Source organism: Gopherus flavomarginatus, chromosome 4 (assembly GCF_025201925.1).
Source record: "Gopherus flavomarginatus isolate rGopFla2 chromosome 4, rGopFla2.mat.asm, whole genome shotgun sequence".
Taxonomy (NCBI): Eukaryota; Metazoa; Chordata; order Testudines; family Testudinidae; genus Gopherus; species Gopherus flavomarginatus.
The window spans coordinates 215,157,078-215,174,014 of NC_066620.1; the positions used below are offsets into that span (position 1 = coordinate 215,157,078).

Sequence of the window (16,937 nt, forward strand, 5' to 3'; positions counted from 1 at the left end):
GCTAATGTGGCTACCAAATCCCAGGGTTAACTATCCAGTAAAGACATCCTCAGAGGCCATCAAATCTGCCCTCCACATTACCCCACATCTTCCTACTATGGGGTTCTTACAGCTTCTTATGAAGCATTTGGTGCATGTCACTCAGACATTTCAGTTTTCTTGTCCTGGAGGAAGTTCAATATAGCTGTAGGTGCCACTGCCTGCAAATAAAGCATGAGCTATTTGCTATGAGAACACAATGGAGAACCTACACTTTTCTTTCAGCACAGACAAATGGTTTAAATGTGAAGTTTAGTAGAAAAAAGTTAAAGTAAAATTTGAACATTCTAACCAGAAGCTATAGAAACGAGCAGAAAAACCATCTACTTTAGCAACAGAAAACTGCATTCACGAGTTTTGAGAAAGCTGGCCGAGAGGCTTGCCGGACCATTAATGATGATTTTCAATAAGTATTGGAATACCAGGGAAGTTCCTGAAGAGTGGAAGAAAGCTAAACTGTGCCAATATTTAAAAAGGGTAAAGAAGCTGGCCTGGGTAATTATAAACCTGTCAATTTGACATTGGTCCCAAGCAAGATAATGGAGTGGCTCATACAGGACTTGATTAATGGAGAATTAAAGAAGAGTAATATAATTAATACTAGTCAAGATGGGTTGATGGAAAATTGATCCTATAACACTAACTTGATTTTTTTAAAAAGGAGATTACAAATTCAGATAACAGTAATAGCACTGATGTGATGTAACACTTCTGTAAGGCATTTGACTTGATATTGCAGATTTTGATTAAAATCAGAATGATATAAAATTAACATAGCATAAAATAAACAGATTAAAAGCTGGCTAAAGGAAAGTCAAAATGTAATTGTAAACCAGGAATCGTTGATTGGGGATGTTTCCAGTAGGATTCTGCAGGGATCAGTTCTTAGCCCTACACTATTTAACATTTTTAATCAATGATCTGGAAGAAAACCAAATCACTGATCAAGTTTGTAAATGATACAAAAGTTGGGAGAGTATTAAATAATGGAGGACAGATCACAGATACAGAGCAATCTGGATTGCTTGATAAATGGGACAACCAAACAATATGCATTTTAATAAAGCTAAATGTACAAATCTAGGAACTAGGAACAAAGAACGTAGACCATACTTACACAGTGAGGAGGGACTCTATCCTAGGAAGCAGCGACTCAGATTGAGGGGGTAGCGGTGGATAATCAGCTAACATGAGCTTCCAGTGCTATACAGTGACCGAAAAAGGCTAAGTGTTCCTTGGATGTATAAATGGGAGTAGTGCATAGGAATAAGGAGGTTATAATACCTCTGTATTTGGCACTGGTGTGACCTCTAATGGAATAAAGTGTCCATTTCTGGTGATCACAATTGAAGAAGGATTCTGATAATTGAAGAGGGTTCAAGAAACCATGAGAATGATTAAAAGATTAGAAAACATGCCTTATATAGCAAAAGACTCAAGGAGCTCAATCTATTTAGCTGAACAAAGTAGTTTGGGATATTTGACCAGTCTATAAGTATTTATAGAGATGACAAATATTTGATAATTGGCTCTTCAATCTAGGAGACAAAGATAAAACACAATCTAATGCCTGGAAGTTGAAGCTTGTAGCCTGATCAGGGGGTGGGGTGTAAAAAACTATAAAATAGGGCAAAAATTGAAGAACTAGCAATATGTATATAAAACTGGTTTAAATTAAAGAATGAGTATCAACTGATTTTTATAAATGATTTTTATCCATCCTGATTTAGTTTGTACTTTAGGGCTGTCAAACTACGTAAAAAATTGTAATTAATCATGAGATTTAAAAATAGTTAATATTAATCACAGTTTTAATCGCACTGTTAAACAATAGAATACCAATTTAAATTATAAATTTGTGGAAATTTTTCTACATTTTCAAATGTACTGATTTCAATTACAACACAGAATACAAAGCGCAGGGTGTTCACTTTATATTTTTTATTACAAATTACATAGGGCACTTAGTTTTGTTTCATTAAATCTAGTTTTTCTTCATCTGATTTTTCAGGAAAAAACATGAGTTTTCAAAATGGGAGAAAATCCTGTTCCAGATGATTACTTGGACCAAGACCCCTTTGTTGTTTCCATCTATTTTACAAAAATGTAAAATATTGAAACTACACAACCCCTTTGGTTGTATTTATCTTTAATAAGCTAGGTAGTTTTCCTTCCTGACATTTTTTTAAATTACAATTCCATACTCCCCCTTTCCTCTCCACCAGAATATACAGCAATGTGCAATTTTCAGGCTATTTGAGGAATTTCATTCCACTGGTTGAAGATACAAACCTATATTCCCTCAAACTTATTTTGACAAACGCATTCTTAAAAAGTAAGTGGTGTTATATAAGAAAGATGAATACCTACTTCTACTTGGGAGTTAGCGCTGCCACTAGCAAGTGCTCTGGCCTGTCAAGTATAATTCCCAAATCTGGACCTTGGCGTCCAGGATATGGGTACTAGCATAAAGTCCTCTAAACTTAATTACCAGCTTAGATTCTGTAGTGCTGCTACCAATCAGGAATTTTTAGGGCCTGATATCCTCTGGTCCCCCCAAAACCTTCCCAGGGGACCCCAAGACCCAGATTCCTTGAGTCTCACAACAAAGGGAAATAAACCATTCCCTCCCACCTCTTTACCTCCTCCCAGGTCTTTCCTGCCTGGGTACACTAGGAGATACCGTGATTCAATTCCTTGAAACACAACACAGAGAGATCAAGTTTCTCTCTCCCCCTCACCCAGAGGCAATACAGATTTACCTTTCCCTCCTTGCTTCCCACCAATTCCCTGGTATATACAGACTCAATTTCTTTGAGCCTTAATTAGGAGAGAAAAATCAACAGGTCTTAAAAGCAAAACTTTTAATAAAAAAGAAAAAAAGTAAAAGGTTTACCTCTGCACTTTAGATGGTAAACAGTTACAGGGTCTTTCAACTTATAAACAATAGAAAGAAACTTTCTCCAGCAGAAACACAATTTAAGCTACTTCCAGCAAGTACATATATGCAAATAAGAAAACAAATTAAAAGACTATAACCGCCTTTTTTCTTACTCACAATTCTGAATAGATAAGAGACTGTAGCAGGGAGATTGGCAGAAACCTGGTTGCACCTCTAATCCCGTCCAGGACCCAGAGAGAACAAAGCCAAACCTAAAACCCACAAACAAAGGCTTCCCTCCACGAGATTTGAAAGTATCTTGTCTCCTGAATGGTTCTCTGGTCAGGTGTTTGCAGGTCACTGTTTGTTAACCCTTTATAGGTGAAAGAGACATTAACCCTTAGCTATCTGTTTATGACATGGCCAATTGAGTCACTAAGTAGCACTCTTTAAAATAAACTGCTTCCTGCCTGATGAGCCATCTCTCTTACACAAAGGGGTCATCATAGTTAAAACAGTCTAAACACAAGTTGCACAAGTCAGGTTCCAGTGAATATATGCCCTGCTTAGCAGCTGTTGTCCTGGGAGGGGGACACAGGTCTGTAAAATAAACAACATAATAAAAGTACAACTAGGCGTTTAAATGCAGGCTGTGGCAATTAAATACAGTTTGTTATACAAAGTGATGTGTCTCAATCAAACATATTGCAGCAGCAGCCACCGCTGTTAAGAGATGTATTAACCTGGAAAGAAACTCAGTTTTACAGATAGCATCAAAACAAAGTCCAAAATAAAGCAGAGAATATCATGGGAACCCAATCCATTCAAAAAATAGCTTATCCTTTGATTTTGATCCTTTACCATTGTGTTTTTTCAAATTAGATCATAAATGTTTTGAGGCAGGGACTGTGTTTGTACAACATTGTGACATTACTGACATGAACTGTGACTGTACAGATCATTGTTGCAACCAAGGTCCTTTAGCTGCACCAAATCTTGTACAAAGGAGGTCAAGTAAGGTGTCTGTAGAAAGATTGTAATTTTCTGGTTTGATTAGGCTGTCTGTATGCATGTATCATTTTTGTATCTGAAGTTATGAATATTGGCTATGTACTTGTATTTCAATATGTCTGATTTTAAGTAGCCCCAGTAAAGCATTTGGTCAGCTTCTTGAGAATGGCCACTTACTTAGTATAGTCCTATCAAGAAACACTTAACTGACAATGGACTTTGGGAGATGCCAATCTACATCTGAGCTTTCCTGGGAACGTTCAAACTAACATGTAAACAATGATAGTGGCCTGCAAAAAGCTGAATCATTCATGGATATTTGACTTGCCCAGGTGGCTACAAACTCCATCTTGTTGCTGTGACTTTGCACAGAAGAACAAAGTGGTTTCTGCCCACAAGGGAGAATATAAAAGGCCCCTAAAACCCCTCCATTTTGTCTTCAGCTGGCTCAAGAGATGGCTCCTCCACCCCAAAGAGATGCCTGAAAGAAACTGGAACAGAGGACCGTAACTACGGGGGTGTGAGTGATTGCTAGACCCAGGCCATAAACCACAACACTGGTCTGAAAAGGACTGGGCCCAGACTAGGAAGGACTCTTATGTGTGAAAGAAGCTCACTGGGATGGACATCTGAGTGTGAGATTTACCTGTATTCAGTTTCCTACTGTATTAGGCTTACACTTGCATGTTTTTGTTTTACTTTGCTTGGTAACTTACTTTGTTCTGTCTGTTATTACTTGGAACCACATAATTCCTACTTTATTAAATATAAAAACTCACTTTTTGTTTATTAACCCAGAGTAACTGATTAATATCTGGGGGAGCAAACAGCTGTACATAAATATGGAGATATTCCTATCTCATAGAACTGGAAGGGACACCGAAAGGTCATCAAATCCAGCCCCCTGCCTTCACTAGCAGGACCAAGTACTGATTTTTGCCTCAGATCCCAAGATGCCCCCCTCAAGGATTGAACTCACAACTCTGGGTTTAGCAGGCCAATGCTCAAATCACTGAGCTATCCCTGTCCCATCTATCTCCATCAGTATTATAGAGGGTGGACAATTTATGAATCCACCCTGTATGAGCCTTATACAGAGTAAAATGGATTTATTTGGGGTTTAGATCCCACTGGGAGCGAGGTGTCTGGGTGCTCAAGACAAGAGCACTTGTTAAGCCATTTTCAATTAAGTCTGCAGCTTTCGGGGTGTGGGTCAGATCCTGGGTCTGTGTTGCAGCAGATCAGCATATCTGGCTCAACAAGACAGGTTTCTGGAGGCCCAAACTGGCAGAGAAAATGGACTCAGAGGTAGTCTCGGCACATCAGGTAACAATCCCAAGGGGGACTCTGACTGAACCTGTCACAAATGTATAATACAAAGGGCCCAATCAGGACAAGACCCTCTACGTTCTATAGCAACTATAATTTATCCTTACTAAGTAGGAACATCTGCTGAAAGGACCCCTTGTTTTCAGTGAAAAAATCGTACACAGTAAATTAAGTGCTCCTGGAATTCTACTCAACAAAATCTATTGCAAGACAGTTTCAATGTACTCAGCTTGCACTGAGAAATATCAGCAATTTGTATTACAGGGATCAAATCCACAGAATTCTAGAATATTATTAGTTATACCCATCAGGACTGGCCAGTATCTAGGGTTTCTGGGAGGCCATTATAGAAAGTTATACCAGGTAACATTGTTGCCAAACTGGAAGAGACCAAGCAAGTAGTTAACAGCCTCCCCCACCTACTACAGATAAGTCTTCCCACCACCACCCCAACAGGTTCTCCTCATTCCCCTAACCACCTGCAGCTTCCAAGAAATTATCTAGTCCAGGGGTCAACAACCTTTCAGAAGTGGTGTGCTGAGTCTTCATTTATTCACTCTAATTTAAGGTTTCGTGTGCTGGTAATACATTTTAATGTTTTTAGAAGGTCTCTTTCTAAAAAAGTCTATTAATATAACTACACTATTATTGTATGTGAAGTAAATAAGGGTTTAAAAATATTTAAGAAGCTTCATTTAAAAGTAAATTAAAAGACAGAGCCCCCCAGACTGGTGGCCAGGACCCTGGCAGTGTGAGTGCCACTGAAAATTAGCTTGCGTGCCGCCTTCGGCGCCCATGCCATAGGTTGCCTACCCCTGATCTAGTCCATAAGCCTTTCAGAGAAAAACTATTTTGTATATTTGCATTGTTAGATCTAGAAAATGAAGCCTCATTGTACTAGGTGCTGTAAAAATACTGGGGATAAATACCTCAAGGCAGGGACTAAGTAGACAAGAGGAAATGAGCAGAAGGGGAAATGGGTAGAGTTCAAATGACTTGCTCAAAGTTGCACACCAGTCAGGGCCAGAACTGGAAATAGACTCCGGCTCTTTCAAATCCCAGCACAGCATTCTAAGCCACTAAATCAGACTGCTTGGACTTTTGTCCTGTCTTGTTTTAGATTTCTGTAGAGCTAGGCTTTCCACTTCTGCAAATATTACTCCACATTCTTTCACCTCATATCTGCTAAAAGTTTTTTTCCCCAAAGACATCCTGAATCTTTAAGAAGTCATCCCATGACTTTGTTATAGCCCCTCATTCTATTTTTAAAGTGTAGCTGTCCCTTTCTAGAGGCTCTTCATTGTCAAGAGGGTTGAGTCTACAACAGCTTTTAGAACCTACTTCTTTAGCTGAGGTAACAAAAGCTCATGATTTTAGATCCAAAGATCCCCAGGCTGTAGTCACGGCCAGCATCCACAATTCTTCTCCTTAAGGACCTTATTTTTTGTTACTCCTAAAAAGGTTTTGCCTTGATTGCATTACAATATTGAAAACCCACGTCTAGTTTGCAGGCCAACATTCCTGTGTCTCTTTCAGCATTACTGTTTCATAATCTTCTCTCTCTTCAGTGAGTGTCTTGAATTTCCCTATGACGTATTATCTGGCATTCTTCCAAGTTGCATACCATTTTCTGTCCATAGTTTTTAATCTCTCTAAGTCACCTTGATACTTCAATTCACAACTCTTCCCCATTTTATCATCATCTGCAAACTTAAAGTTCCGTTTTTACCCTTTGCGTTCATTAGATTCTGCTCTAGTGGGCAGCTTTACAAATTGAACCTTGTTAGACCCCTTCCCCTCCACAATATTCCTTTTATTGTTAGCTTGTTTTCCAAGTCTTTCCAATCCAAGTGATAATTCCCTCACTGAAACTGTTCATTTAGATTTACTTTTGACTACAGAGATGCTCAAGTGATTCAACAGGGATTAGTGTTTCTTCATCCACTAGCTTTGTATTTCTATCTAAAAAGGCAATCAACTTGGCCTGGTATAATCTGTTCTTTGTAACAACTGTTGCTTATTGCTACTGACCCTGTTATCCTGGATATGTTCAGAGGTATTCCTAGAAGATAAAGGACACTTTTCAGGCAAAATGCTGAAGACGACATGGTGTATACAAAGAGGTAATAATGTTCAGGATACAAAGCATGTTAATCAGCAGGGTCATCGGTTTATTGGGTTTACATGTGGTGCAATAAATATTAAATTGACTGAATTTCTATAAGTTCTTCCCAACATAGACATTTTCCTCTGGCTAGAACACAAGCAGTATGGTAATATCTTGAACCTGAAAAGTGTTGGGTGCCAACTTCAGTCATCAAAATGATTATCTTTATAAGCAACCCGAAGGTAAATAACTGTTTTCACTTTGTCCCAGGAAATGCAAAGAAAAATGTACACTCCATATTCTGGTGCAAAGTCTGTTACAGCCTACACAGAAGTAGAAGAATGCAGCTGTGAAAAGGAAACAAGATTCACTCTAAAATAATGGTACACAGACAAAAATTCAGGAACAAACTAAAATGCCTCTGCTAAAGCAACAAGTGGAAGAGAAGTTTTAGGCTCTCTCCCTCTCCCCACCCGTTTTACATGCATTAATCCTGAATGGTGCATCCCTTTTGACACAGCCTGCGGTTGGTTAGGGCTGCATCAGTTTCATATGTTTATGCTCTTGCTGAGAAAGTCCTTTGCCGTAGGAGCAATACAGGCATGGATGGGAACATTAAAACAGGAATATGAAAGTAAAAGGCCATTACCCTGCTCTGCAGAATCACCAAATTCTTCTTTAGCCTGTACTACAGAGCAGGGAAGTGGACAGATTAATCGGAAGTTAGACAACCAAAGGAGCAGAGTGCACCTGGCTGAGAAAAGGGAGTCCAAGCAAACTGACCAGAGAAGGCTGCCCCTAGACTGTCAGTACCCACATAAAAAAAAAAATATATAGGATACAGTTTAAGGAAAGCTACTACATATGAAAGAACCATCAGTTAGGGTCATCAGAGTGGACGGGGAAAGCCGCTTCCTGAGGAAGTGGGTTTTTTTGGTTTTAAGTATAGTTTGCTTTACATGGGAGTTTGGCTGGTGAGCTTTTTAATACAATTAAGTATTTATGCTTTACATGTCTTATTATGGTAAGATATTGTGTAGGAGGCAAAACAGAAAAATTATACAGACATCTTACAAATTCCTGGTGATGCAGAAGTCTGCAGGTATTACCAGAATTACTGATTTATAGCGTCCCCAGTCATGGCCTTATTTGATCTACACAAATTTAAGTTATAAAATACAAGCCAATTCCACATACTATAAACTAATACAGTTCATTGTTGAAGAATCAGTTTTAAACACTTCCCACAAAACCATGGACTATCAGCAGTCTCAGTTTTCAAACATTCAGAGAAGAGTTGCTAATAACCTGCAAATTAAATGCAGCTACTGTACCTATTGAAATGCATTAAACTTTTAACAAAATTAAGGTATAATTTCCTTCAATATTTCAGAAAAGTAATATGAATTAGTACTGTGCTTCTAAACCCAGCAAAGTTTTAATCACTTACTTTTTCTAGTTTCTAACTCTGCTGTCATAACCTTTAAGAAAATTCCATAAACCTAATGATGAACCTTCATCACTGTATCAGAAATACACAATGCCTATCTTGAGTATAGTGTCATGAATGCAAAGTACCTAGATGGAAATCTCTACTGATCTTAATGTTCTCCTCCTACTTTCTGAAAAAGAAGTTTAAGCAACAATGCATATGGATATTCACATAAGGCAATTCACCTTGATAGGACTAGAAACCATTATGTAGTTTAGCTCAGCTAAACTATCTTAGGAACCATACTGTAATTATGTTGGCAGTACAAGTTCTAGGATGTCACTTACCATATCTGAAGCTTGATCTTCTTTCCTTGTAATTCAACTGTTTTGATCTTGAAGTCTATCCCTACGAAACGAAGGAAAAAAGCTTTAGAAATACTTCTAAAAAACACCATTCCACATTTGGACAGACTTGTCAGACACTGTTTTAGGCAGAAGGAGCAGGTTTAACTAACAAGGCAGGGAAGAGGAGGACAGTGGAACCTTTTCTACACTTGAGATCCACCAGTACAGCTTGACTAGTAGCTGTGCTGGTGGGAGCTTCCTTGGCATACAAGACCCTAGGGAGTGGTCTAGCTATAGCAATTTTTAAAAGCTGCTTGAAGGTGGCATAACATATTTTGAAGGTGATCAGCAAAGGATTTTAAAAGTTTTGAAGGCAGACCAAGTTTTCATACTAGAAATATTGTTCTGATTTTGCTGGAGAACTTCTGGGAGGTCTTGGGATGTCGGAGTTTTAACACCTTAACTGAAATAGCCAGGAAGTACTGCATTAAACAAAGACTTCCTTTATTCAAAAGGTTAATAATTCAAGTCATGCAAGTGTTAAACAGCTATTGAACAACAATGAAGGGAATCTTAGTCAATTGCACACTTTCACTCTTGGCTCTTGTGAGATCACCATTTCACTAGTTCTGCAGCTTAATATCTAACCTAGTCAGAACCTGAGTTTCTAAAGTAAAACAGATCAGAAACGTTAAAACCAAGAGATACTACATAAAATATCAAAGTTACAGAATAAGGACAAGCTTATTTTCTTTGCTAGTCATATTCCAAGTAACCCACTTTTTACAATTATAAGGCCTTCACATTTGTTACAAGGTTGGCCTAGAAAGTATAGTCTTGTCTGGACTACTGCTTTCACTGTTTAACTTACAGAATTCTCCATTGCAGTCTCTGGGCACTGACTAGTATTAGAAATATGGATGATTTAACTTTTTATACAAGTTATTATGTAGCACTGGATATTTGTTATTGCAAAACCCAAGGTACATCACAAAGTCATTCTGTACACATTCCACTTCAGTTATTCATTTTATGACATGCATATACTTGTGACTTTCAACTAGTCACACTCCAATACAAGTGATCTCCCCTGGAATGGCTTTGAAAACCAGACACTGATTTAATGATGCCTTGGGTAAAACACTTCTGTTAGGAACACCACAGGTCATCTTCAGCAGTAAAGTGGAAAGAGGGTTGGGGGGGAGGGTTGTTTTGTTTTTGTTAAAATAGCAACTAGAACTGAAAACTGATTCAGAGATTAAGTTATGGCAAAGGCATGAGTACTTAGCTTTGAAACCAAGTGTAATTCTGATATGTTTGGCAGAGAAACCCAGTCACACTGAAGGCTTCAATCTTGCTTGGTGATTATGTTCATATTCCACCAGAGGAAAGCATTCAGACCAAGCCGATACTGATCAATAAAGTTTATTCAGCATAAACACTGAACTGGAGTACTAAAAAAAAAAAAAAAGTTCCAAGGTTGCTAACAAAAACAACTCACATCACACACTCTCCAGAGTGTTTCAGAGATATAATGTTCAGCCAGTCTGCATATGAAGGCAGACATTTAAGGCAGAAGAGCCAGAGACTCCAAAATCCACTAGAGACTTTTCCACTGCTAGTGGATTTGATGTGGATGGTTCTCACACTAGAATAATAGGCCACAGGAAGCTTAACACATGACTGCTTAAGTTTAGGTTTGGTTTATACTTGTGGTTCTCCCTGCAACTAGAATAAGGAACAGAGGGCAAAAAAAAGTGAAATAAAAATGAGAGGGAAACTAAGTGCATTCAAATCCATGAAATCTGTTTGGGAAAGCTCCCAGACTAGATGCACTGGAAGTCTCCAGAAGGACAATTCCTCTAACACTGATCTTGGAAGTTGATTTAAAAAAACAAAAACAAAAAACCTCCAAAAGACTATTTTGTTCAAAAGAAAATTTCTAATCTAAATTGCAACCCAAAAAAGTCATACAAGATTCAGGTCATAACAATTGGTTTTTTCCTCACATTTCAGTTTACAATTATTGAAATCTAAACTCATCTTGACAAGAAACCTGTCAGTTGAAGAAACAGAAGTATTTCACTGAAGTGCATATAATAGCTACTACAAATTATCTTTCACTCCCTATTGTTCTAAGGATGGTATGCTGGAACAGACTTTATCTTTTAAGCATCAATATTGGAGGACATGAGCAGAATCATGGTCAGTGTTGGTACAAGCTGGCATGGATCAATAGTATTTTTAGATCATCTCCTATTGATGGTAGGGCAGTCAAATCCAAAATTTCTTCATGCGCAAAGCGAGTTTTCGCTCCAACAGTCTCTCACTACAAATTTGCATTGATACCCATACATTGCATGCTACCTATGTTAAGAAACTTGAACTGTGACACTGACATCTCATGCAGTACTTTGATAAAGTCTATTCAATCATTCTTCATGAGCAAAAAAAAAAAAAAAAAAAAAAAAAAAAACCAGCAAGAAACCAGAAGTTCCACTTGCAATTCCCCACAAGAGGATCTCAGCACTCCTTGTACCTGGCTTTCCATGAATGTTCATGTTCTGTGCTGCATTACAAGTTAATTTACACTACTAAAAATCATCAAAATGTCCCAAAAGATCAGCAGCTATGCTGTGCATGTTACAGGCACTCCATTATCCACCATCTGCTCAGTTAAGCAACTAGCACATTTGTTGTTGGTTCCTTATAAATTAGAACTGCCAATCAAAGCCTATCAACTTCGCATAGGAACCATCAAGAGCCAGTTTTAGAATTTGATATCTCTGAAACATGTTCCAAAAGAATACAGCTTTGAGATTAACCTCATCTGGTTGCTCAAATTTTACCATCTTTGCTAAGTAGAAAAGTGATAAAGTACACTGATCTTGAGCATCAGTCATTTAAAAAGAACTGAAATTGCTTGTGGGGGGGGGGGGTTTAAAAAGGATATGAGAACAATCCACACTTTGGTAACTTAAGAGCATATCACAATATTCACTGCATAGCCACTGAGATCACAGTAGGAATAGATTTTAGGTTTGTTTCTGGGTAGAAATGAGTTATCCAGAGTGCTGTGTTACACATTAGTGGATAAAAGATATTACTTAGGCAAAAAGGGCCACCTATCTTGTTACACTGCATATTTGTCTCACAACTCAGTGTCACCTGTTTTCCCAACCTGAAGACTCTAGGAGAATTTGTCTAGAAGCCTTGTCTCTTGTCAAAGGCATGTAACCTCTTAGAGTTAAATAGAATACTGTACTGCATACTGTATACAATATCTGCATGTAAAGTGTTCTGCTTTCTCACTGCAAAGATAAAGTTAGGCTCTTGCTAATTTTATCATTTGTCCTAATATTTACTTCGTGTCCAGTAATTCATTTTTAAAGTCTACCAGGCTTGTCTACAGAAGCAGATCCTCTAGGAAAAGCCAAGTAGTCAGAGTCCCTGAGGAAGGCTAAACCATTCCGAAGCGGAGGAGAAGCAAATTAATTTTGGTAGTGGAGAAGTTTCCATATTACTGAGGACAGCACCTTAACAGGAACTCAGATACTTATAAAAGGGCACAGTACAAGACCCAGAGAGTAGGGTATGGAGAGATCACAATCATGAGTCTCTCCCCACTTTTAAATGTTTTAGTCCCCTCCTCAGACACTAGAAAGAAGCTTGACCCACTTGCAGTCATGGGCTAACAGTCCAACAGAAGTATTTTTCAACTACCAATTGCAGCTTCCAAGATTAGGTTTAACAAGAAAAGGACAAACTGAGCATTTCTTTTGGATTTACCACCATTTGAATGTAAAAATAGCAGTCTGAGACTATGTGCAGCATAAAAACCTTAGAGTTAAAAAGCCTTTCTGAGGCAGATTTCAGCTATCCATGTATTTTTTGGAAGGTCTTAATATGTTGAGAGTACAAGGCTAAAGTGTATATACATGCCTCAATGGACCTGTTGTAGTGACTATATTCCATTTAAACCCCTGCACATTTGCTTTAGACTCTTTAGAGAAAGCACACTGGCTTATCTGAAATGCAATGTATAGATTTCTTTTTAAAAAACCAATTCCTCCCCCCCCACCCCAACAAAACATTAAAAAAAAAACACAGCTTCTCCCCAAGTTTTAGCAATTTCAAACAATTTACTGGATAAGTGACTGAGGCAGACTGTTTCATGAAAGTTGCCATAGGTTTTAGGTTCCAGATTTCTGAAAAGTCATAATTGAGGTGAAAATCAGTTTAAAAGAGCAACACAGGGCAAGTTACATGCAGAAAACTGGGACAGATGTGCTGAATTTAAGTCTGTTTCATAGCTATCTACACTAACTGAAGAAAAAACAAAATTAGTGCTCTAGTCCTGACAGCTATGGATATACCAGAGAGGCAGTGGGATCTATTTAACTGATATTTAATTTAGGTTTAGGTTTCAAAGTTCTGTGTATCAGTTTAGCAGAAACAGCTAACTAGTGCTCCCAAAATTCCAAACTTCCTCCATGTGTCTCCATTCTAGAAGCTAAATATCTCCTACCCATTTGCCAAAACTCCCAGCTTTTCCTTCCATCCAACGATTTCTGATGCAGTTATACACTGTCAGTACAATCTGTGACATAAAATTGGAAGTGGAGACCATATCAGACAAATCAACCACCATGTTTATAGTTAATTTCATAATTCAGACACTTCTAGAAAAATCTAGATGAAGTTGCCACTACATCTCACTGTGCTGCATCAGGATACCACAGATTAAAGGGAACCAACTCCACAGTTTAGTGAGAGCTACATAGGCCTCAGGATGCTGTCATAAGGCCTATTTGAGATTTAATTCACCTGAATATATTGGCCTTTGGTTGTAAACTAAAGTCACTGAAACTGGCCTAGGGCTGGAGAACAGCATGCTAACAGTTTCCCCTTGAAGATTCTGCTACCATTGGAAAAGGCTGCATCTGATAGAGGAACTCTGCTTAAGGAAGGTCTCATGGGTGAGCTCACTCAAAAAGCACTCCACTACAAGTCACCAAGTTGTTACATATTCTTGGAAAAGGTGTTCCCAAGTATCTTGTGCCTTAAATTTTATGCAGAATATTTTAAACATTTACTTTTAAACTAAAAAATCCAATCTAAAAATGGTAGTCCAGGATTCTGAATTGCAGCTTCATCAAGCTGTAGAAGGGTAATTAAAAAGGGCATTAACTTTGCTCTATTTCACCTCGGAAGAAGATCAAATGACTAAGAAACGGAATTACAACATAAATCAGTTTGTGCTAAGAATGGCCACCAGTCAGAAAACCATGGATTTTCTGACAGAGCTGCTAGACAGAACTGTAGGCAATGCGTTTGTTACTTAAATTCTACAAGTATCTGCAGTTATAATACTGAAAGCAACTAAATCAGGATAGGACGTCTTCATATATTGTTTGAATTCAGTTATATTTTTAAAAGTTATATCATTGTTTATGCACTCTAAGCACATATACAAGGCAAAATATTAAGGTTAAAAAGTTTACCAATTTAAAAATGAAGTAGTGACAATATTTAGGCAGAGCATGCTAACTTAATTCTGCCCTACAGACTGATTGATCACATGTAGTCCATCACATGCTGTTCTCCCACAGAACCTCCAATTCATTCATTCAGGTTGGATAATCAATATTTGTTACTCTCACTGTAAAGTGCGACGCCATAACTCCTTCATTACCCAACATGTGATCTTTTCTGCAAGATCTAAAACTGACTGCACAAGAGGCAGAGATAAGCTGCCCGTGGAACCTTAATTTAGCTATTTTCCTAAATTAAAGTGGTTTGCTTTGAAACTTCATTATTTTCATGTAGTTTTTTTGTATGGAATTCTACACTGACAATTGACTTCCGGAAGCATAAGGACTGAACAGCTTCTAAACCACTGAAAGCCTGATACAAGACCAGAACCTAAAAAACATAGTAAGCAGTTGGTCTCTGGGATACATTATCTGCCCTTTTAGTAAAGCTATATTGTATTTGTGCCTCTTAGCTCAAAAAAAGATCTGGAACCCTGTTGACAAGAAGAATCAAAGCAAAAGTTCTACTACAGATATCCTAGACAGTGGGTGTCTTCCCAAAAGCAAGAGGCAAGAATCCTGGATGTTATGTGGAATTCTGCTATTCCCATATGCTACAAAGGTCCATGAGAACCTAAAGTGAAAGTCACCTCAGCAACTCAATTCCTTGCAAGCAGAATAAGGTGCGGTCAATCCCAGAATGAAGGAGATGAGAAGTGCTAGCTCACCCATCTCTTAGAGCGCTACTGGATGATGTCTGACAACTGTGCTCCATAGGCTGGGGAGTGCTGGGTGAATAATTAGGAGGGAGCCAAAAATCTTCAGCCACATATCAGATCTCCTGGGAAACTGATTGAGAACACTCAGCTATCTCCATATTGGGAAAGAATTCCCACTGAAGGGAGAAAAAAAAAAAAAAAAGTATCTTATAACAGAGTCTCTCCCCAATTCCCTCCCCCAAACACAAAGGATGATATATTTATGATCTAAAAATGAGAATCGTCAAATTTGGTTATAATCTTGACATCCAAAGGAAACCTTGTTTGCATAAGAGTATACAGTGTCTTACAGGGTGGATAAAAATCAGTTATTTTAAAAAAATTCAACAAAATTAGATTTTATTTAAATCAGTTTTTTTTTGATAAAATGCTTTTTGAGAAAAAAAGATAGGTATCTCACAATATGTATATAACACATCTTAATTAAACCTATCTCCTAGAACTGGAACGGACCCTGAAACGTCATGAAGTCCACCCCCTGCCTTCAACAGCAGGGCCAAGTACTGATTTTGGCCCCAGATCCCTAAGTGGCCCCCTCAAGGATTGAACTCACGACCCTGGATTTAGCAGACTAATGCTCAAACCACTGAGCTATCAGTCATGGAATAGGAATTATAAATTCTAATTCTATAGTATGAGAATATATTCATGTAATGTTTAAGAAAAGTTTTGTAAATGAGTTCCAACAGTTGATGGATTAGGGACCCAATCTTATGAGGTTCCAGGGGCTTCTGTATAGATTTAGGTTAATCTTTCTATCTATCCAAGGGGACTCAATGCACAGTCTAGAAGATACTAAAGATGTTTGGCTTTGCAGTTCTTGAACTGTGGATTTGTGTCTCCAGAGATAACATGCTTGTTAACAAAAGTGTTTTTAAATAAAATATACAGGAGGTGAGAAATAAGACCTCAAACCTATTTTCCCTCTGCAAATTTGTGCACAGAGCATCAATCCCTTGCCTCTCTCTAAAAGTGGAAAGTTTCAAAAAGTTCAGTGACTAGAAGATTGTTGAGGGTGGAATACATCTGGACAAGGAGAAGTCATCTGGAGATAAATGTGAGGCAGGACAGGCAGTAGAAACAAAAGTGAAACTGAGCAGCATATTCCAGAAGTCTTGAGGTCTGAGTGTATCCATTGATTTGAGATCTACCATACCATTCTCTCACTAGAAGGGAAAAGTTATCATGGCAGCAGGCCATAAGAGACACCTAGTTTGGGAATATTTTAATCAATCAAGTTCCTCCACTTGTGGGTAAGAGAGGCATGGGTGCAAAATGCAAATGATGCAACAAAGAACTGCAAGGGCTGATTGCCCGAACGACACAACATCATGAGAAGCGTTCCTTCTCAGGAGGAAGCTGTGTTGAAGATGATGGAAGGAACATGTCTGAACATGCAGAATCTTCAGGCTGGCAAACTTGATTTCATACTTCTTTCTGGACTATTCTTGAATTATGTTTGAGCAAATATATAGTTT

The 16,937-nt window shown here is 38.1% G+C and overlaps 1 protein-coding gene across 2 annotated transcripts in view; it reads right to left on the reverse strand.

The window, feature by feature from the left end:
• Nucleotides 1–16,937, reverse strand: part of RAB10 (RAB10, member RAS oncogene family) — a 59,148-nt gene that overhangs the window by 15,815 nt on the left and 26,396 nt on the right. For both annotated transcript variants that reach the window (XM_050948953.1, XM_050948954.1), the window contains one exon: nt 9,147–9,207. In XM_050948953.1, the coding sequence (XP_050804910.1) occupies nt 9,147–9,207 (61 nt within the window). The remainder of the gene's footprint in view (nt 1–9,146; nt 9,208–16,937) is intronic.